The sequence below is a fragment of the Anolis sagrei genome, chromosome 3 (genome assembly GCF_037176765.1).
Source record: "Anolis sagrei isolate rAnoSag1 chromosome 3, rAnoSag1.mat, whole genome shotgun sequence".
NCBI lineage: Eukaryota > Metazoa > Chordata > Lepidosauria > Squamata > Dactyloidae > Anolis > Anolis sagrei.
The window spans coordinates 94,245,531-94,268,511 of record NC_090023.1 but is presented as its reverse complement, the minus strand read 5'-3'; the positions used below and the strand labels follow the sequence as shown (position 1 = coordinate 94,268,511).

Here is a 22,981-nt window from a genome sequence, read left to right as displayed (position 1 = left end):
AGAATGAAGTAACATATTATGATTGTTGGGTTGTTTTACCAAATGGAGAAGTGCATACCTAGAAACGTGGGATATTTTTTATATTCTTCATGTGTACATGAGAGAGAAAGTGCCTTTCTCTATGTACATATATCAGTCAAAATTGTTCCCTACAGTACATCAATACTCACTGTGTGGAGATGTCAATAAATCAGGTGTTCGGAATGATTTTATTGTTGCAGGTCCCTCCCCACCTGTTGTCAACACTTGTACTTCTAAACGATATAGAGTCGATGGTCTGAGGTTGGGCACGGTCAGTACATAGTGATCCTTAAAGGAAACAGAAGTAGTCTTTTTAAGTGAACTGACCAACTAGATGTGCCCAAAATAGCCTCCCTGACTTTTTTCTTTTGAACCACACTATAGAAGTAGGAGACACTTACGACTGGCAATATCTGTGATTGGGAAATAATGCTGTTTGGCAGGCTGTTTTGTCTGCTCTCTGTTGTAACTTCTGCCCAAGTGACTTGAAACCCTGTCATAGGCTGGTGAAGATCTGCTTTTGATATTTTCCAGGAAAAATGCCCAGTAATGTTGATGTCCTGAACAATGAAAGAGGCAGAAAGATTCTCGGGCTTTGCCAGCACTTTGGGGGTGATTAGAGCTGTATCATCGCCACCAAGAAAAAAAAAGAAAAACATGATGTAAGCATTTCTATTAAGATTTTATGAACAGATTTCACTATATGTACATGTGGAATAAACTCCAGAGTTCATATTCTCTTTCTCTACCTAATATTATTAATTTTCCCTGGGAAGGAGGTGGGTTTGACATTTAAATCTGCAGCAGCAACAAAGATATTTGTAACATCTTAAAAACCAGAAAGTTTTATCTGGCAAAGGTTTTCATTTTCTGTATCTGATGAAATAGGCTTCAGTCCATGACTCTTCTGCCAAATCAAATTTTTCAAGTCTCTAAGGTTCCATAACACCTTTTGTTGGTTTCATAGTATTTGTAGCTGTTTTTTTTAAAAAAAAATGTTTAAAAATCAGCTTAACAATGAATGTGTTGTATTAACTCGATTTATAGATTATTTTAAAAGTCTATATCATATTCAAAAGAAACAACTAATGAAACCAGCCAGTGACTTAGACTCAAGGTTTCTTGTTTGAGCAAACATCTGTATCATTTACATTGCTATGTATATAGCTGAAAAGCCCTCACTGGACATGTTTGGCAGTCTTGTTTTTTTCCAATTAAATCTCTTCTGTCTCTGTTGTGTGCCAAATAATTTCATTTTAATTAAACCTTTGCTTCAAGCCAAAATCTACCGACTTGGTAGAAATACAATGTTTTATATGCTAGTTTTGACAAAGACCTGTGTGGCAATGCGCACACTAACAATTTGGACAACCAATGATATATATATTGAAACATCTTTTCTTTTTCATAATATATTTCAGGCGTTTTTATCAACTTCATAACATTTTTGAGCCTGGAAGTGTGAGTAATAGGGAAACTATACTTTTCTATAAAAAGAAGATCCTTTCCAACAAACAAAAATATTGAAATAGGATATTTCCCCCTTCTCTTTATCTAAATAGAGTATTTTTTTCTTATGGTGATACATAATGTCTTCTATATTTACTTTTATATCCTGAATAATCCCAAATGATTAGGTAGATTGTGAGATTGTTAGTTCACTTTCAATCTCCATTGAGTATTGCTGTTTTTACTAACAGTTTTGCATTATAGGCAACTTCTTATTTTGCTTCTACCCACCCCCACAAATCCAGTGTCAATTTAGTATTTTTTTATTTGCTCAGCTATAATTGTGTAATATGGGGAAAACCTTTGCACAAGGAAATATTGGCCTAATATCTTTCCCTAAAAAAGTTCTTTGCATCTTTCAGAATAGGAGTATTTGTCTCTTTTCTGCTTCTCCCCTCGCCATCTCTACTTACCTTCCTCAGTAGGACAGTGAATGTGTTTGTGCTTTTTCCCTTTAAGATCTGAACAAGTTGGAGTAGTAAAAAAAATGGTTTCAGCCTTCAACTGGTCTTTGGATCTTGCCGGCTGAACAGTGACTTTGTACTTGCACGAAAATGACAGGTTCTGGAGTACTATATAGTTGTCCTTTAAAAAAAGAGTTTATATCAAACTTTTCATTGTCTTATTCTAGATATTATTTCAGATTGAATGCTCATTTCTGCCTCTACACCAAATGATTGATATTAAAATAACTTTCACTTTAAAAGATAAACAGATTTTGCAATATATATAGATATATATATAATTTTACAATGCTATTCAACTGAACTGAAAGTTATTTGTTGTATGCCTATCTACAGTTCAGATATTTCAGCATATCCTTTTAATCACATGACATGTTATTCTAAATCTATCTATTACTAACTCAGAAATTTCATGCAGATGTTAGAAATCATGGAGGCCAATATAGATCTGAGCAAAGGGAGAGACAGCCTTCCAGTACCACTTTCTGGTAATGGTCAACCAAAACAAATTTATCATAAAACAGCAACTAATGGCTCTGGTGCCATTCAAAGACAAACAGATAAAACTAGCACATATTTGCTAAAGAATTTAAGACAGACAGCTGAGAAAGTGAAAAAGATAAACAAGCAGACAAATCAAGTGCATCTTCTTCATTTGTTTACATAGCTGGTTTGCTAAATAATCTACAGACCATATGGATCAGATAAGAGGAAAATATTTTTGGTGAATGTAGTAAACTTTGGGAGATTTTAACTATGGGCAAGAATAGACTGTGAAACAAAAATAAGTACTCAATGATAAGGTGAGTCTTTCAAGGTAAAACAAAGGAGCTATGAAAAAATAGTGGGAATTGTTACTATTCCTCCATATATATGTATTATGCCTTTTTCCATTGCCTATTTTGATAATTTTTATATTTGCTGTTTTTAAATTGTGTTCAATTTTAGCCTGTTCTTGTAACCCGCTCCGAGCCCCAGGGGAGTGTCAGCATATAAGTTCAAATAATAAATAAATAAATAAATAAATAAATAAATAAAGCTCAACTTACATATGTTGTACTACTGGATTTTTCAGGCCCTTTTGTATCATTGTGCACACAAGATTCTGCGAACCACTGGACATGGTATCTACTCCCACTGCTTACATCTAAACAAAACAAATAAGAAAATAATAGTTAACTGTGAAAGTCACCATTTTAACTTTCTTTTTTATAAAACCACAAAGATCTATTTTAAACTACATACATTTATAATATGCAAAAACATTTGATCTATAACCCAATGTCCATTCATAAGGAGAAAACAATTGCAATTATGTTGTAAACAAGCAAAATAAGACTACTAAGCCAAAATGAAATGGATTTAGCAAAAACTATCTGCAGTCAAGTATCCAGGGAATGATGGAAGAGTTTTATGTTTGCTATAATACAGCACAAAATACAAAACAGTACGGTCAGTCCCTGGAAAGATTTACCCAGAAAACCCAAACAATAATTTACACTAACTCTGGTGACTAGAATAGCATGATTAATTCTATGATCTTACGTCAATAGAGCCATTTAATTTTAAAAATAATAATAATGATAGACTAAAATGAGAAAACAATACAACTGTTAATAGTACAACTAAAATCAGATGAAGCAAATAAACATCAGTTAGGATATCTATTTGCCATAACTTCTGGAGACACATCCCTGGATTTTTCTATAAACAAAGGAACTTTTTAAAATCGATGCTATGCCCCATATGCACCCACCCTCTCAAAGTGTATACATCCTTAAGTATGATGGTCTAAGTCCATGTTTATTTTCCTTGCTTAGAAAATCTGCCAGTAAAGAAAAGTGGTTTTTGACTTATTAGCAAAGACTAAAAAAGGTGTTTGGATAAATGGGCTAGAAATCCTTACTTGAAAGAAAAGTCTAATTAAAGAAAGTGGTATGAAGTAGGCAACACACACAGAGCACTTTCCAGCTTACTACTGATGATCCTGGCCATTTTCTAAGAATGGGTTATCACAAAGAAGAAATATAAAAATAAGCTAGAATACATTTGTCATTGTTGTTGTTAATTCCTATTTTCAGCAGTCTTCATTATTGTTACCAGTAAGTTGAATTTAGTTCAACTGAGGCTTTTTATATCTTCATTACTGAAAATTGTTATTACTATTGCTGACGTATTTTATTGCCATGGACTACCCATGTTGGCAGCGATAGCACAGCCAGGATATTCAACTTTTGGCATAATAAGCTGCATCAAAACAGCATCATGACATCCTAGAGAAACGAGTACTGTCCACTCACTTGATATGTTCAGTTTTCATCATCTATGGTTGAAGGTGCTCACATAAAAGAAGTAGGAAATGGCTCTGCTTGTGACCATGAAAAGCTGGCGTCAGGAGAAACAGTGTCAGATTGACTTCTTGAAAGGTGTCAAGCATGGATGTACTCTGGCTCCACTACTATTTAACTTTTATATCAACTCCATGTTGAAGCACCTTTACAACTTGGACTACCACCCTCCAAAACTGGCAGGAAGACACATATCTCAGACATGTTAGATGACATGATCACATCGGTCGTGCCAATCCCTGAGGAATACGAACATTTTATTGAAATAGTGAAAACCTGCTCACGGGCCTCTATACCGAGAGGCTGCAAAACCAACTACCTTCAGAGCATTACCCCTGAAACAGCTGCCTTGTTGGAAAACTATTACAGGCTCCACAACGAAGACCCATTTGTGAGCAGACTCTTCAGGCAGCGCAGAGCATTGTGTCCTCCATCTCTGAAGCCAAGAAAGAACAGTGGATCAAGCTGATCACAGAGGTCGACATGGGCAGGAACAGCCAGAAGGCGTGGAGGTTGCTAAGACGGCTGAGCAATGACCCCTCACAAACTAATACCCATGCCAACATAAAGGCAGATCAGATAGCACACCAACTCTTGAAGAACGGGAAACCCAACCTTGCCACCAAAGTAGGAAAGAAACCAATAGCCAGACAACAAGAGATTGAGAACAACAACCTTCATGAACCCTTTACATCTAATGAATTGGACATGGCCCTCAACAAATGTAAGAATGGCAAAGCAGCTGGCTTGGATGATCTACGGATGGAACAAATCAAGAACTTTGGTCCAAAAGCAAGGCACTGGCTGCTGGAGCTGATGAACAACTGCACTGCATCCTGTCAGATCCCCAAAATCTGGAGGAAAGCAAGAGTCATCGCCATCTTGAAGCCAGGCAAAGACCGTAATGACCCAAAAAGCTACAGACCAATCTCCCTGTTGTGCCACCTCTACAAAGTTCTGGAGAGACTTATTTTGCATAGAATTATGGAAAATATAGACCCCTGTCTGATCCCACAGCAAGCTGGCTTCAGAAAAGGCAAAAGCTGCACATCGCAAGTGCTGAACCTGACTCAGCACATAGAAGATGGCTTTGAAAGGCAGCAGATCACAGGAGCTGTCTTCATAGACTTGTCAGCAGCCTATGATACTGTGAACCACCGCCTCCTCCTGAGAAAAATGTATAATATCACAAAGGACTACCACCTCACCCGCCTCATAGGAAACCTGCTACAAAACAGGAGCTTTTTTGTTGAGTTCCAGGGCCAGAGAAGCAGATGGCGGAAACAGAAGAATGGCCTGCCTCAGGGGAGCGTGCTTGCTCCATCCATGTTCAACATCTACACAAATGACCAGCCACTGCCAGAAGGGACAGAGAGTTTAATCTATGCTGATGATTGTGCCATTACCGCTCAAGCAGGGAGCTTTGAGATGGTTGAACAGAAGCTCTCCGAAGCTCTAGGTGCTCTTACTGCCTATTACAGGGAAAACCAACTGATCCCTAATCCATCTAAAACACAGACATGCGCCTTTCACCTTAAGAACAGACAAGCATCCTGAGCTCTGAGGATTACCTGGGAAGGAATCCCACTGGAGCATTGCAACACACCCAAATACCTGGGAGTCACTTTGGACCGTGCTCTGACCTACAAGAAGCACTGCCTGAACATCAAACAAAAAGTGGGCACTAGAAACAACATCATACGAAAGCTGACTGGCACAACCTGGGGATCACAACCAGACACAGTGAAAACATCTGCCCTTGCGCTATGCTACTCTGCTGCTGAGTATGCATGCCCAGTGTGGAACACATCTCACCATGCTAAAACAGTAGATGTGGCACTTAATGAGACATGCCGCATTATCACAGGGTGTCTGCGCCCCACACCACTGGAGAAATTACACTGCTTAGCTGGTATTGCACCACCTGACATCCGCCGGGAAGTAGCAGCCAATAGTGAAAGGACCAAGGCAGAGACATCTCCAGCTCATCTCCTGTTTGGGTATCAGCCAGCACGTCAACGACTTAAATAAGACATAGTTTTCTTAGATCTACAGAGACACTCGCTGGAACACCCCAGCAAGCGAGAGCCCAAAAGTGGCAGGCCCAAACCCAGCACCTCAATTCATGGGTGATACCAGATGAGAGACTCCCCCCTGGGCACTCAGAAGACTGGGTGACTTGGAAGGCGCTGAACAGACTGCGCTCTGGCACCAGATTTGCAAAATCTGTTTGTTTTTTTTCCTCCTTTTTCTTTTTAATCTGTGTGTTTGTTTTGCTCTGTTAGAATTGTAATACAATGGTTGCTGATGACACGATAAATAAAATACGTATCTACCCTGCTCTATGCAGACGATGCAGTGATACTATCCAGAACTCAAGTAGGCCTGAAAAGAGCCTTGAGAGCCCTAACAAAATATTGTAATAAAGAACAGCTTCATCTTAATTTTTAAAAAAACAACAAAATTATGGTGTTTGCGAAACGACCCAAGCATCATATCTGGAGACTAGACGGACACAATACTGAACAGGTTTCAAGCTTTAAATACCTGGGAGTATTCTATCACTGCACTGGAAACAAGAAAGTACATGTGGATTACGTAGCAGAGGCAGCGCAAAAGAGCTCATATGCTATCCTAAAGTTTCTCAAAATGGGAGGAGGCCGCTACATACCAGCAGCACTTAAGTTCTTTGAGGCAAAATCCAAAAGGCCAAATGATGTATGGAGCCCAACTTGGTCCCTTCTCAAACTATGCCCCTCTGGAGCAAGTACAATCAAATTTTCTAAGATCGGTGATGCAGGTCCCCAGATGTGTCTCAAACGCCACCCTGCGATTAGAGACAGGCCTCGTGAGAGTGGAGGCGAGAGTGTGGACAGCCACCCTCAATTATTGGCTGCATCTGTCTTTCTCGACATTTGGCCTTGCTTCGTTAACTCTGAGAGATGAATTTCAGTCTACATGGAATAAGGTAGTGGCAATCAAAATCGCAACTCTAGGCTTCTCTCAAGGACAATGGCTAGGCATGGGATGGGACCAAGCCAAGGATCTTATTAGACAACGGACCCTGGATATAGAGCGACAATCAGACTTAGCCTGCTCTCCAGCATTCACCATTAGCGAAGATAACAGATATCTCATTGCTCCCATGGCTTACTTAGCAAACCTGGAGGTGCCTAAACACCGAAGAGCTTTCACTTTGGCAAGATGCCATGCCCTTCCATCAGCAGTACTGGAGGGGAGGTACCGGAAGACCCCAGCCCAGGAGAGACTATGCCCGTGCGAGTCTGGCTACACTGAAACAACTGAACATGTGCTCCTCCAATGTGTATTCTATAGAGACATTAGAGCTAATGTCATCACTCCATGGCTTTTAAAACATCCAGGGTGAACCGAAAGATATTACACCTCCCTGTTGCTCTCGGACTCTTGCTCTGCGACAGCCTACAGTGTTGCCAAGTTCTGTGCAGCAGCAATTAACATTAGACGGGTGATGACCGACTCCCCCAGGCAACTTCCTGCTGGGAATATAGTTAGAATGATTTGTAATAACTGAAATGCTGTAAATGCTCCCCTCTCATCCCTTTTTAGAGCTTCCCAGTTGTCTGATATTTTAGATTCATACATGCATTTTAAACTGTAAGTTTAGTCTGCTTTTTAATCTGTCTCTTTTATAACATGTTTTTAATCTGCTTTTTATCTGACCTACTTGGGAACTGCGATTCCCTTCCTTGGGCTCCTGTGCCCCATTCTATTCTGTGCTGGTCAAAGACCATAATAAATCATTGATTGATTGATTGACTTCTCATCTGACTCAGAGTGATGCAGCTGATCACCTAGGCTCAGCTGCAGCACACAAACCACCCTTTAGTTAAGTACTGAATAAGTACTGTTTGTTCAACGGTGGTTTGGCATCTGCCACATTACGGAAAGTAATACATAAATCAGGCTCATCCGCCAGCAACTAAGCCTTGTTGCTTTTCAGCTTACAATAAATTTAAAGTGCAGTCCTGCTCATACTAAGCAGAACTTGCTTTACTGATTAGTTAGCACAGTTTCTCTTTACTGAACTGGCTGTCATTTGGCGACCTCATGATAATGTTCCCCCAACATCACATTTTGTGTGGTGTAGATGAGGCCTATAATTAAATCGAAAAAAGTAAATTAGGAATCATTACTTGTACACTGTCCTCACTTAGAGGAAACTATCTTTGTTCTATCCAAGTATACAGAACAGTGAGCAAATGCATTATTGGTTGGCAACATCTTTCAAGATTCTGGAACAATTGTTTATGCTAAAAAATGTCCCGCCATCCAGTGAATTTATCTGTCTTCTTCAAATACAGTGAATGACATGTCAGAAATATCTCAAAGTGTGTAATCCACATCTCCAAGATACACATTCTAAAATCCTTTTATATATCTTGTCTAGCATGGAAAAATAAGGCAGATTCTCACACCACAGTTTTCACACTGTCTTTGATTTTTCTGTGTGATAATATTACAATCTTCTGGGTGAATGTCCTAAACAAAAAAGATCATGACATCTCCTTCCATCTGACTTATCTTTGTCAGTGTGGGCAACATTACTTTGTCAGTTCTGTAACACTATATAATAAATAAATGGAATTGTTTCCTCCTCTGTTTCATTATCTCTATGACAGTCATCCATGACCTAACTACATGAGGTGCATGGCGTTTCTGGCACATAAGATTTGATTTTGTAAAAGAAACATACCCAATGGATTGTTAATTTTCATGTCATGTTATCTACTGTTTTGTCCTTTTGTTCTATCATATTTAATAACTTCTTTGTCAGCAAAGCTAGCCTTGTAAAATCTTGCAGAAAACTTAGAGCTTTCCAAAAGCCAATGGATCAGCCCCTTCCAACATGCCAACAAGCAATTGTACACATTTTTCTAAAGTAAGAAAGATATCATGGTATCCCATATGACTGTTTTTGCTGGGTGGTATGCCTTGAAATTCCCATCTATTCAGGGTTAGACATAGAACAGGTCATGGCAGACAAAAGTTTAGAAGGATCGTGTTCACTTGATGTTGATGGTAGTGTTATTGCATGCACATTCACTGTCTAACTAACAAAGTATCCATACTGCCAAAATACATCTGAAAGTAGCTTTCCTTGTTTAACAAATTATAGCTAAGAAAAATGATCAGCTACAGCAGACAGAGGGCTGTAGGAGGAAATTTCTTACTTTTCTTTGTAAATTGATTTAAATATATTTTTAGCATGCCTGTTTGCTTTCCCGTGGTCTTTGTTTTATTCCTTCTAGTTTTACCAAGCAGTCCAGTTTAGCAGGTTTAGCCCCACATACTTTAGGTTTCTTCCCCTTATCTTATATAAAAGTATTCTTTGCTTTATGTGCTAGGCAAATATTAGAATGAATAAGTAAATCTGATGCCAAGTTTCACTAGACTGTGATCATTTCTCCTTTAATATAGCAAAGAAGTGGGCAATTTGACTGTAATGTAAACACAGACAGCCATCTCCTCTCTTGACATACCACAATAGTTCTTTTTCAAATAAAATTCTAGGCAATGTGAGAAGTAAAAAATCCCTGTCGACTTATGATGGCCTCATGTGTTTCATAAGATTTTCTTTGGCAAGAAATACCAAGAAGTAGCTTTGCCGGTTCCTCCCTCTGAAATGTAGTCAAAAGTACCTGGTATTCATTGGTGGTCTCAATTAAAAGTACTAACCATGGCAAACCCTGCTTTGCTTCTAAGATCATACAAGATCTGGTGCTTTGAGAGCAGTGGTTCTCAACCTGTAGGTCCCCAGATGTTTTGGCCTTCAACTCCCAGAAATCCTAACAGCTGGTAAACTGGCTGGGATTTCTGGGAGTTGTAGGCCAAAACACCTGGGGACCCACAGGTTGCGAACCACTCCTTTAAAGTATTAATGTCCTAGACTTCACTATTCTGGCAAAATTTAGTTTATAAGTTTAAAGCCACTTGAAGGATAATGTAACCTTAGAACATAAAAATCTCAAATTAGTTTCATACAAGTAATATTCAAATCTATGTCCCATACAGCTGATTTGACATGACCATGTTTTCCTTATGCCTTAGTCATTACAAGGCATGATGGAGTCAACTTCCAAGGTCATTTATTCAGTCCTATTATGGTACATATATGATGACAAGGGGTTCAGCATGGGGGTCAGAAAGCAAAGCACCAGAATTATAAACAAGTTACATTTGTTTGAAAAGTCGTCTACTCTTTCATGCCATTCTTTTTACCTAACAAAGCTCATCTAACACTGTTTGAGCATGTGAGTGATCCGAAGGCTTGCCTATGGAAAAAGTGAGCTCCTCCATTTAATGCTGGGCAGAAAGCTTTATTTTATTCATGTCAATGCTGTGCGTGATCCTAATTAGCATTACTCTAAAAGTAACATGCAATTCATCTATTCAGGCTGAGAGCTGACATCTATTCCTGGCCTCAGTCTGCTATAAGTTCCAGAATTGTCAGTTCCTAGCACCAAAGAGTTAAAAGGAATTCAGCTAAGTACTTTCCTTCTGTTACAAAAATAGCACACAAATTCTAATTTCACACAGATATAATGCCTACTCCAACCCAGCCACAAGCACATTCTTCTTTTCACTGATAAGAGTTGAATATAGGTTGCTTGTGTGATCTACAGTTTTGCTCTAATCTCAGCGGTGGGTTAAAAGCTGAACATGAAAAGACATACTTTCCACTTAGAAAACAAGAGGCCTTTGTCTTCCCTAATTGCTATCTGTTTCACTGACAATTATGTCTTGGAAAATCATAAATATTTCCTAACTATTTTATATAACCTGAGGCATGGGTTTACTCATGTTATAACACATCCTAGAGAAAATGTACTTTTGTTGTCATAAAATAGTGTTTCAGGTTGAATTTCATTTGAAAGTGTATTTGAGTTTCCAGGTTCCACATTTTTGTATCACTAAAATGATGGATATGGCATATTGAATTGAGTGCTAACTTGGAGGTGCCTGCTGAGGGCTCAAATCCTACTTTGGCAATTATGTCACCGCAGAGCTGTGGATAGGTTAAACCCTTTTACATCTCTATATGAAAACAGCAGCATCCCACTCTTTGCAGAGAGAAAATTGCATCAATGAAATCAGTGAACCTAGTGTATAAGCCATTAAAGTGACGAAAGTTGGTCCTAGAGAAAGCACCTCTATCTTCTGAATACTGTTACATGAAAAATTTGCATTATGCAGATTTTTATAGCATAACATGGACAGCGTTATTGTAAGTTGAATATACTGATTCCTTAAGTTTATATTACCAAGAAGAAAAGGAGCCAACAGCACCTCTGGACTTGACTTGGGGGTTTGTATTTGACGGACACATATTCACATGTATTCACAACACATAATATCTGAAAATAGCCTGATTCCTACCATTGAACAGCCTAATTTAAACAATATACCTAGCATTTTGCAAATAAAATTACTTAAATCTGATCTGAATTGAATGCTACCATTGATACACATCTAGTGGTTGTAATTTTTGTCCCTCCAATGATAACAGCTATTTTTCACTTTTGTAACCCAAATATGTGGACAGGATTCTTGAGGAGATGACAGACACAACATGTGTGTGAGATCATGGTCATTCCTGGCAATTTTTTTGACTAAGTGTGTAGAGGGAGGGATTAATGTCTCACTAAAACAAGGCAGAATTTCAGCATACTTGAAGGAGGCAGTTATAAAACTATTACGACAAAGTTCTTCCTGGGTCCCTTCATTCTGGATGATTACTGACCAGTATCTAATAAACCTTTGGGCAGAGTTCTGGAGTGTTTCTGAATGGGTCGGATTAACTGGATCCATTTTAATTTGGTGTCAGGTCTGGATATGGGACAGAGCTGTAGTTGACTTGGTAAATTAACGAGACAGAAAGTAAATAGGGAATCATTTGCTGTACCTCTCAAGCTTTTAGTACAATCAACCATGTCATCCTTCTGGGCCTCCTCATTGGGATGGGACTTTTTTTTTTTACAGTAATCTCATTCCTTCATGAAGGGGGAACCCAGAAGTTAGTGCTTGGGGACTCTTGTTTGACTCTTTGGCTGTTGTCCTTTGGAGTCCCTTGGGGTTCAGTCCCTCATGTTACTGGACATATACATGAAACCACTAGGAATGGTTGTCCAAAGTTTTGGGATTTGGTGCCATCAGTATGCAAATGACACCCAATTCCACAATTCCTCTCTACTACTACTACAATAATCATCACCATCATCCTGTTTTTAACCTCCTAAAAAAAATTCAAAGCAACTATGTAACAATGCTGAAAACAATACAATGTACTATTTAAAACATTAAAATAGACTTTAAAAGAAGACAATTAAAAATAGCTAAAGACATTAACATTATTAAAAACCTATTAAAATAAAATTTTACTACAAACCAAGGAAGTTGCTTTGGTTCTAAATTGAAGCCTACCATCTGTTGTAGTACAGTCTGTCAGTAACATTGCAAGCAGTAGTATGGGTGCCAGAAGGAGAAAAGGGGTTACTCGTGAGCAGGAGTCTGATGAGTAACAACAGAGGAAAATGATTCGGGATGTACTTATGGCACCTACAGATGAGGACTCATTTGAGGGGTTCTCTGGGGATGAGCGGTCAATGAGTGAAGGAGAAGAGGAGACGTTATGGATGGGAATAGAGGAAGAAAGAGGGTTACTCGGTGTAAAGAAGCCACCAATTTGTAAAGATGGCACCCAGTTTGTAATGATGCCACCAACTTGTAACAATTTGTAAAGGAGCCACCACTTTGTAAGGACTTATTCAATTGATAACACAACTAATAGCTTGTAATATTGATTTGTGCTTTCTTCAATGTGTAGCGTGACTTAACTTGAAAGTATCTGTAACAGAGACTTGGCTTTGGAAGAAACTGTAACAAGTTTATTGACGTATAGAAGAAGCTTGATGGTTTCAATGTTTCTTAGCTCTTAGAGGCACATATCTTCATAGGTTACATTTATAACATTTCATAAACTAACTCTTGAGAGGACTATTCCTTCCATTAAACAGGTTTCAAACTTATTTTCCTTCAAAATGTATTTCTTTCTTTGACAGATTACTTCAGGTACAAGCTTATCTTTTCCTTATGTTATTTCTGTTGCAATAAAGATTCTTATTAGGGTTTTCTCCCCCTTTTACTCATACACTGACTAATAATATAAATAAGTCAACTCGACCTATCTAAACTACACAGGCTAAAAGTCAAAACCCTCCTGATTCTCAACACAGTAGAATCAGCTTTTCCCTGTAGTTCTTAGACTACAGACTACCTTACTGGTTCTCAACACACAACAGAACCAGCCTTCCCTGTAGTTCACTGACTACAGACTAACTGTTTTAAAATGGCTGCCCTGCCAAGTGGCAGTTGGCTCCGCCCTTTTTCCCATGGCGACTCAGCTCAGAGTGAGCGAAGCTGGCTACCATCCCCCAATTATGCTAGTTTAAATACTTACCCTTTTAAACACCTATCTTTAATTACACATAACTGCAGATTAAAATTAACACTTTACCACACTCGGGAGCAGGAATCAGATGAGGAGCGACAAAGGAAGAGGATCCGGGATATACTTACGGCACCTATGGATGAGGAGTCATTTGAGGGTTTCTCTGGGGATGATGGGTCACAGAGTGGGGAAAACGGGGATGACGCTGTGGATTGGACTAAGGTAAAGGAAGTGCAAGCTATTTGTGCGGAGCCAACATCTAGTGATACATTTATGGGATTCTCTGGAGGTGAAGACTGGCAATCAGGGAATGCAACTGAGTCTTGGGGGAATCTAAGTCTTGACAGGAGATGGAGAAAGATGGAGGGATGGGCGTAGGACTTCACGTGAAGAGTTGGGAGCAGCTTCAGGGGATGATCATGGGGCAGTGTTCAGTTCATCTGATGATGATGATGATGTGTAATAAAAGTGGGTTCAGAAATGGGGAATCTTTGCAGAAGGCAAGGTGTTGGTATACGTTCATGCATTGGGTACTGTCTGGACTTATCGCTGTCTGTTTCATGTTCGGCATTAGGTTTGGGATCTGCAGGTTGCTGCTCCTGTTCGTGTGTGCTTTCAACTTGGATTGGATTCTTGTGAGTGTGGATTTCCCCCTTCTTTGACCTTGGACCGGCTTGACTATGACACTGCTTCTGTGAATTTTGGAACTTTGCTACTTCGGATTCTGCTTGCTGGACTTTGCTACTTCGGATTCTGCTTGCTGGACTTCACTTGACTACGTTTTCTTCCCTGCGGCTTCTCTGTTTTGTTTTTTGTGACTTCGGAGTACTGTGTTTGATTTGGTTCTTTTTTTCTGGATAATCCGGATTATACTTTGGGATTACCCTTTTGAACCAGGACTGGTTTTACCTTTGAGTTTTGACCAGAGGCATTGAGTTAAGTGTCTCTGAGTCTTTTACTTTGCTTTAATAAACTCTGTTTTGGAACTAACTCTGAGTCTGGCCCTTTAAGGCATCTGTGTTCCGACACCATCATTAATAGACTAGATGATAACAAACAATTGAAATGTGTGTCTCAATAAAGGTGTTCATAGTCAGTAAAAGTGCAGACCAGAGAACAGGCTTTCAGTCTTTGCTGGAAAGGGGTATACTCATCCATGAAGATGAAGGCCTTAACTGGTTTTACTTTCATGGATAGTTTATTTTAACTTTTATATTTTGTAAATTGTAACTCTTTTTTATCTGTTCTAAACCACCCTGATTTCTGAACTAGGTAAAAAGGGTAGGATATTGTTGCTGTTGTTGTTCCAGTTCCAGTGTTCTGTTTGATTTGTCAGAGTAAACTTCTGAGAATATCAGTCTACTTCCTACAAGATATTGTGGGAAGCAAGTGATACTGATAACAAAACTACTTCATTAATACACAGTACACTACTGTGTTTGTGTTGCGCTGCTACTGGAGCTGTTAGCTTACAAATGCTTGCTGTTCTTGTTTATTTTCAGATTGTCATTCCAGTATGCTATTCGGCTGACTGGATGTGCCTGTTAATAATATTATCAAAACAGATAGAACCTTAGAACTCATAATAATAAATTTTATAATCATATTTTTCATTGCTGTAAACGTTGGATCAGGCCAAGCTTTGAATTCACTTAGTCACAAAACACTTAAGAAACACTCATTTTTCAATACCTTGAAAAATGAAAAAATAAAAATATCTTGACACATCTAATAAAAAATAATAAGATCCTTAGATCTACCTTTCACACCTGAGTTTCTGACAGTTTACTGTCTCTTGGGGTCATATCAGTTTCATTTCAGTTGGGTCAAAATAAATCCAGACATGCGACAGGATGGTCTACAATTCTGAGTATAAACATTTCATCCACTGAAATAAGCCTTGACATGATACCAAAACAGTAGCAGATGACCAAAATTAAAACTTGGCACTTTCTGCATAATGCAACTTTGTGAGAAAGTCTATTATAAAAGGCAAAGCCAAGCAATTAAGCTAACTTTCTAGATATACGTCATATAGGCAAGATGTTCAGACCACACACAAGGCACCAGATTGCAGCAGCTAACATATGATTACCAGGAACATACTTCAAGCTAGGCATTATACAATACAACTATGACACATTTGGGGATGGATTCTGTTTTCCATGAGATGACCAGGTATGGCAAATTAACTAATTCAAAGCCTACAGCTTAGAGCTTTCTAAAGCTCTTAATGCTGCTTCTTATGGTGCAAAGTGGAAAATTAGGTTCACATAGGAAGTTATAGAATGACCTCATATTTCAGCATAAGCAACTGCAGCTAACTGATTAGCTGTAAGAAATAAGATAATGGTGATGGTGTTGATAATAATAATGACAATCATAGTGGTTGAGCTCTTGCATCACCTAAGGAATTGATTCCCAGAATGCACCTAAGGAACCCCCTCTATGCTATGGAGCTCTGTAGCCTCCAGTGAAAAACTTCATAATGACATGACTAGGCCCTTCCTGTCCTGGAGATGTGGTACAATGAGAAGAAGCATTCTGTAGCTCAGGGCATGGGGGAGACTCATGGTAGTCTGTCTTGGGTCCAGGTAAGCTTGCCAGGTTATCCTGAGGTGCCCCACTAACCCCACTAACCCTGGACTAGCAGCCTCCCTTGACAGAGGCTTTCATGGCCAGAATCACTGAGTTGCTGTGAGTTTTTCTGACTATATGGCCATGTTCCAGCAGCATTCACTCCTAATGTTTCACCTGCAAGAGGCCAGCCACAAATGCAGGTGAAACTTTAGGAGCGAATGCTGCTGGAACATGGCCATATAGTCAGAAAAACTCACAGCAACCCAGCTTCCTTGAGTTTGGGGTGAGTTTCTAGAAGTACGAGGTATTTATGATTTTGGCAATAGTGCCATGATCACAAATCCATATCATAGCTGAATACAGAACTGTCACAGGTCCATAACTCTAGGTCATAAATAGAATAACTGCCATGCAATATTCAAGCCAGGAATAATGGTAATGGCCATTGCCTGGGTTTCAGTTTTTGATCAATTTACATGTTTGGCTGTGTTTTTGTTTTTGTTTTGTTTTTTCATTTTTTAATAAAAGTAATACAATCAATTTTTTCACTTTTGTCACTAATAATTTATTGAGACTATTAGAAAAAATTATTGAGACTATTAGAAAAAATTGCCTTCACCAAGAACTCAAAATTACATTGTCCTTGCTATTCTCTAACTCTGAGTTTTTAAACTAAGATAAGGGAGGAGAAAGAGCTACCCTTCCAACTACTGCCACAATGAAAGAGCGCAATGATAAAGTTACTATTGGCAAGAACATACAAAGAGAAATTATGTTTCCTCTGACACAACACCTAGGAAAGCAGATTTGATGAATCCAGACCAGAGTAGATAGAATTTAATGAGATGAAACACTCAGCTTTGTGTCTCAATAAACAGCATATTATCAAGACATCATGAAACTGGAAAGAATTACAGTAGATGCCAATTTCACATGCATCTTCCCTCCATTTTACACAATCAGAAGAAAAAAAGTCTTTTCTGACAGACTTAAAACCTAATATCCTAAGCAAACCATCTGCTACACAGACTACCAGCATTCCTCTAGCATTACTATGAGTAGAGTTTTCCACTAACCTTCTGTTTTCTTCCAGTAGACTTTGACCTGAAGCTGATCATCTTGATAAAAAGGCACTCCAATTTCGAGAAGACGAGCAGGTCTTCTCCCTTTGAAGGATGGAAGAACATCAGGTGCTTTTGCAACTGTAGATAGATGTTCTTCTGCAAGACAAAATAGCTGGGATGATTCTTCCTTTTATAGATTAAGAACATTCCATTGAATTTACTGGATATTATTTAATTAAGTCCAGTTTTAAAGAAATTCCATGCTATATTTTCCACTAAGCTATCATTCCTAGGGCTTCCTAGAAATAAGGAAGGACATAGAAAATTACTAAAACTATTTCAACATTGTAATTGTAGCAATAATGTAAGACTTAAACTAGGGAATCAATTCTTAATCCCACTCCTAAATCTATAGCAGTCACTCTCTATTTACTATAATACATTGCCTAGATATAAAGAGCACTGTGCAGACATTTGGCAAGTGTTTTGTGGCTCAGGGAACACTTGCAAGCCCCAGTTCTCATTGTTCCTGGCACGTGGACACCTCTAAAGGCAGTCATGTGTTTGTCACTTGTAAAAAAGGATTTCCTTGAGTTTCTTAATCATGGGACATGTTGAAAATATGTCCAGCTAGATGCACTTAAAAACTCTAGAAGGGTCTTGCACTCACTGCATAAAGTTCAACATTTTTTCAAAGATGTTAGACACAATGAGAATCATGAATTGAGTGCTCACTGTCCCATCCACATTGTTAACTCTCACATATACTTGCTAAAGACCTGCCTAAAACATGTATCACACTGACATAACAGCTTTTGGAAACATTACAGTCTTGCCATATTGGGCTGTATTTTGTTCTATTAGAATAAGAATAAGGAAGAAAACTGGCATCCCAACTCTCCAGAGCATTGTGATAGTGTCTTTCAATATTTTCTCAAGGAAAATAGACTGTAATTAGATACACACAAACCAATTGAGTCTGAATATTTATAAAGCACTACTATGTATTGCTAAACTACTTCCCTATACAGTTCCACAGAAATAATGAACAAAAAAGAATAACTCCTAATATTTACACAAGATTTGTGAGATTCATTTCCTCTTTCTTTTTCAAACATACACACCCAGTAACCAAAGGCACTCATGAAATATCATGATATCTATCCATAGCCAAAGTGAATAAAAGTAAGTTTCAATCTTTATGAATGCACATGATTCAGATAACCCAAAATTCAAAGAAACGAAACATTTGGCTAAGTGACATAGAAACGTGTCTTGAGCCAACCAAAGCAGTAGTTAGTAAAATGATACATTTTATCTACAATAGCCAACCTCCAAATACAAATTAAATAAACTGGAACAGAATATGTGAAAAGTGAAATAAAAGATAAAACACACAGCAGACTTTGCAGAGCTATAATCCTTCCTATTTTCAGAAGAAACACACATTAATTATGTGACAAACCTAAAGCACAAACCTAAAGCACCTAAACCTAAAGCTCTATTCACAAAGCCATTTGTAGTAATGGGGAAAGAATGCATTGTTTGTTCTACACACTAGAGGGAAAAGTACAAAAAGATTTTAGTAAGGTTAAAATATCTCAATATTTAAATAATACACAATAACCCTAAAACCTGCTCATGAGGTCACTACCTGTAATTTTCACTTAACCTAATTTTAGACCAAAAATTCTTAAAACAAGGCACTTGCAAAGCTTGGAAAGTTGCTTTATAGTTAGAGATGCAAGCCACCAAAGTATTTATCTTGAAAAAGATGTTTGAAGTAACACCATTAAATAAGAGACCAGACAACAAAATATGAAACAAAGGATCATTTATTGACCTATTTAAACTGCAATGGAGAGCTGTAAAAACTAACCTGGAGGGAGCAACAAAGAAATAGGTCATGACGGAAGCCAGGTATTACACAATAACTATCTCATTGTCCACTTCTGGGTGAACACCAGACCCCAGGGACAGTCCACTTAAGGGCTTGCTGGGCCAGACAGTCATTACTGGAAGGCCAATCCAGGGGCACTCCCTCCTGAGCCCGAGAACTCTAGAAGAGAAAGGGACACCCCCCCCCCCGGGCTAGCCCCAAGATGCCCTCAAGTCCCAAAACTTGTCAGTGCTATCCCAGGTATCCCCCTTCACTCCCATATAGAGGGTGCCAAGGTGAATACCAACAATGTTTTCTTCCCAGTTCCTACCACTGGAAACTTAATTAGTAGTGCCACCCAAACAAATCCCTTCCTCCAATGACACAATATGGGGTATGTGAAAAAACCCTCTCTTTCAGAAAGGGAAAAAAATCCTACCTGGCTCCCTAAGGAGACCAGCATTCATTCATAATGTGCCAAGGGCAGGTGGGTCGCTGGATGAAAAACTGAAGCAGGGGGGAGGGGCCAGTTGATTAACCTTCTGTCCAGGCCCCTTCCTCCTGCCAAGACTCGTGTAAAACACCAGTCAATATATTAATACTCATGTCTTTATGGGGACTTCAATTGCTTACCCCCAGTCAAATTCTTTGGCTGCTAGCAAGGCAAACATTTATTAAATGTAAATGTAACTAAACAATCAGTTTCCAACTGAAATATCAAACTCCACTAAGCAAGAGGAAAGCAGATAACAAACTTTACAGAAACACAATCTATTTTTTTAAAGGCAAACAAAATGAAGAAAGATTAGAATGTCTTCCAAAGTAGCTGAAGGAGTGAACTGAAAGCTATCTATATTAATGGAAAGAAAAGAACTGAACATAAACTGATGAAACCACAAAATACACATAAGGAGATTAGGGTAACTTAACACAGATTGGCAAAGATTTCACAGGTCATAAATTGAATATGATCTACAGTGGGGAGATGGAAATGGCTAAATATCAAATGGAGAACTTGTAGCAATGTATCATTTTCTCAACTGATTCTAATATATGTTAGCAAACCAACCGAGGCATTTCAGAGTTTCAAAATTTCCAAAATAAAGTATACTGATAGTGCCTGATTAAACGTTCAATTTAAGTCCCTACCACCTGCATGTAAAACAGCAGAATGTCATATGAGAAATTCAGGCTTATAAATTAGTTTAATATAATTTCTGAAACTCATTAAGTGATTCCATAAATAATCTAACAAAAGTTTCAGTATAGAGAGAGTGCATCTATACTGTAGAATTAGTGCAGTATGAAATTCCTTTAACTGGCATGGCTCACTGCTATGGTATGCTGGGATTTGTAGTTTGGTGAGGCACCAGCAGTTTTCGGGAAAGAATGCTAAAGACTTTGTAAAACTACAAAACTTCTGATTCCCAAGGATTGAGTCATGGCAGTTAAAGTGGTGCCAAACTCCATTAATTCTACAGCATAGATGCACCCAAAGAGAACAGGGTAGGGGAAGAGGGTGGAAAGAAAAATATTACATATTAAAACAAAAATCATCATCAACCTCTGTATTAGTTAAAACTACAAGTTAAAAGCAGGAATGCTCTACAATATATTTCAATAGAAGCAAGAGCACACACAACAAACTATGTTCAAACCAGGTAGCAAAGATGTCATTTATGGAATAGAAACACCAAGACATTAAAGATTCAATAATATTTTACGGAATCTTTCTGAAAATACTTACTGCTGTGAACAACCGTCTGAGTAGAACGAAAGGAGAGAGACACTTTGGCACTTTTCAGGCGTATTTGACCCCAGTATGTTACTGCCTGTAGTTCCACCATGTAAATACTGTTGGGCTGGAGGCCTTCCAGGGTGACATAATTCTGGGACTATAATAGAATAGAATATATTTGTACAGCTCATTACATATTTACTAACTTCAGTACTTTCTTGATTCATGATTTTCCAATAAACAGGAAATATTGGATAAGATGGTTTTTAGCATCAACTTGGATAGGCCCAATTAAACAGTAATTTTATCTAGTAATTTGACAGAATTAGTAATTTAAATAGGTTAAATCAAGATATACAAGATACTCTCATAAATGAACGGTGTGTCCAAATCACAATCTAAGGCACAATATTAGAAATCACAACAAATATTGAAATGGCAAAACACCCAGTAATAACAACAATAAGCAAACAGACTCAACTTGGCAATGTAATACTCAGATTATTTCTAATTTGTGGTATTTGTTGTGGACTAGTAACATTTATGTAATACTATGTTTGTAGGTGTACTTGAAAATAAATGCCACTGTGTGGATCACATTCAACAGAAATATAGCATAGTTGCCCAAATTCATTAATCCTAATATGCTGAAATACCATATATAAAAAAACAATGGATAGAAATGCAAGCCTTCTGCAAAAGCTGAATCATGAAGAGGACATGAAATTTTACACTGGAGTAAAATACAAGTATATATTACACTTTACAACTTTGTGTTCTAATTAGAGTAAGAATCACAAACATATTTCTTATATTGATCCAAGTAATATGCTTAATGCCAAATCAAGACTGATAAAAGCATATAATTTGAATAGAAAGCAGTTTGGAGAATGCAAAACAATGCCAAGATATTTAGAAACATTTCAATTAGTTCATATATTAGGGTTGTGCTGTCATGCGCTGGGCCTATAATAATTGTCTTTTGAACAGGACGTGCTCTTTGCGCCCAGCAGAAAGTCGAGTTGCCTTGGCTGAGAGGCCCTAAGGATTTTCCTATACAAAAGACTTTAGATGCTTTAAAAGTTTAACAAAGTCCTTTATTATTGCTTAGATTTTCAACAATTTAAACAAACACTTCTCAGATCCCTCAGTTCTTGTGGGTTTTTTCGGGCTATATGGCCATGTTCTAGAGGCATTTCTCCTGACGTTTCGCCTGCATCTATGGCAGGCATCCTCAGAGGGTGAGGTCTGGAGCTGGGAAAAAGGGGGTTTATATATCTGTGGAAAGACCAGGGTGAGACAAAAGGCTACTGTAAGATGGGCTAGGTGTGAATCTTTTCAATTGACCACCTTGATTAGCATACAATGGGCTGACTGTGCCTGGAGCAAACTCTTAATGAAAGGTGATTAGATGTCCCTGCCTGTTTTTCTCTCTGTTGTTTTAATTTTAGAATTTTTTAATACTGGTAGCCAAATTTTGTTCATTTTCATGGTTTCTTCCTTTCTGTTGAAATTGTCCACATGTTTGTGGATTTCAATGGCTTCTCTGTGTAGCCTGACATGGTGGTTGTGAGAGTGGTCCAGCATTTTTGTGTTCTCAAATAGAATGCTGTGTCCAGGTTGGTTCATCAGGTGCTCTGCTATGGCTGATTTCTCTGGTTGGAGTAGTCTGCAGTGCCTTTCATGTTCCTTGATGCGTGTCTGGGCGCTGCGTTTGGTGGTCCCTATGTAGACTTGTCCACAGCTGCATGGTACACGGTAGACCCCTGCAGAGGTGAGAGGATCCCTCTTGTCCTTTGCTGAACGTAGCATTTGTTGAATTTTCTTGGTGGATTTGTAGATTGTTTGTATGTTGTGTTTCCTCATCAGCTTCCCTATGCGGTCAGTG

At 38.3% G+C, this 22,981-nt stretch overlaps 1 protein-coding gene across 2 annotated transcripts in view; it reads right to left on the bottom strand.

The window, feature by feature from the left end:
• Positions 1-22,981, bottom strand: part of ANOS1 (anosmin 1) — a 124,462-nt gene that overhangs the window by 5,572 nt on the left and 95,909 nt on the right. Inside the window, exons 8-13 of one of the 2 annotated variants that reach the window (XM_060769921.2) lie at positions 21,103-21,250; positions 17,489-17,632; positions 3,044-3,141; positions 1,944-2,115; positions 423-643; positions 171-309 (exon numbers count right to left, since the gene is read on the bottom strand). In XM_060769921.2, coding sequence (XP_060625904.2) covers positions 171-309; positions 423-643; positions 1,944-2,115; positions 3,044-3,141; positions 17,489-17,632; positions 21,103-21,250 — 922 coding nt within the window. The remainder of the gene's footprint in view (positions 1-170; positions 310-422; positions 644-1,943; positions 2,116-3,043; positions 3,142-17,488; positions 17,633-21,102; positions 21,251-22,981) is intronic. The other variant, XM_067466809.1, reaches the window with a different exon arrangement.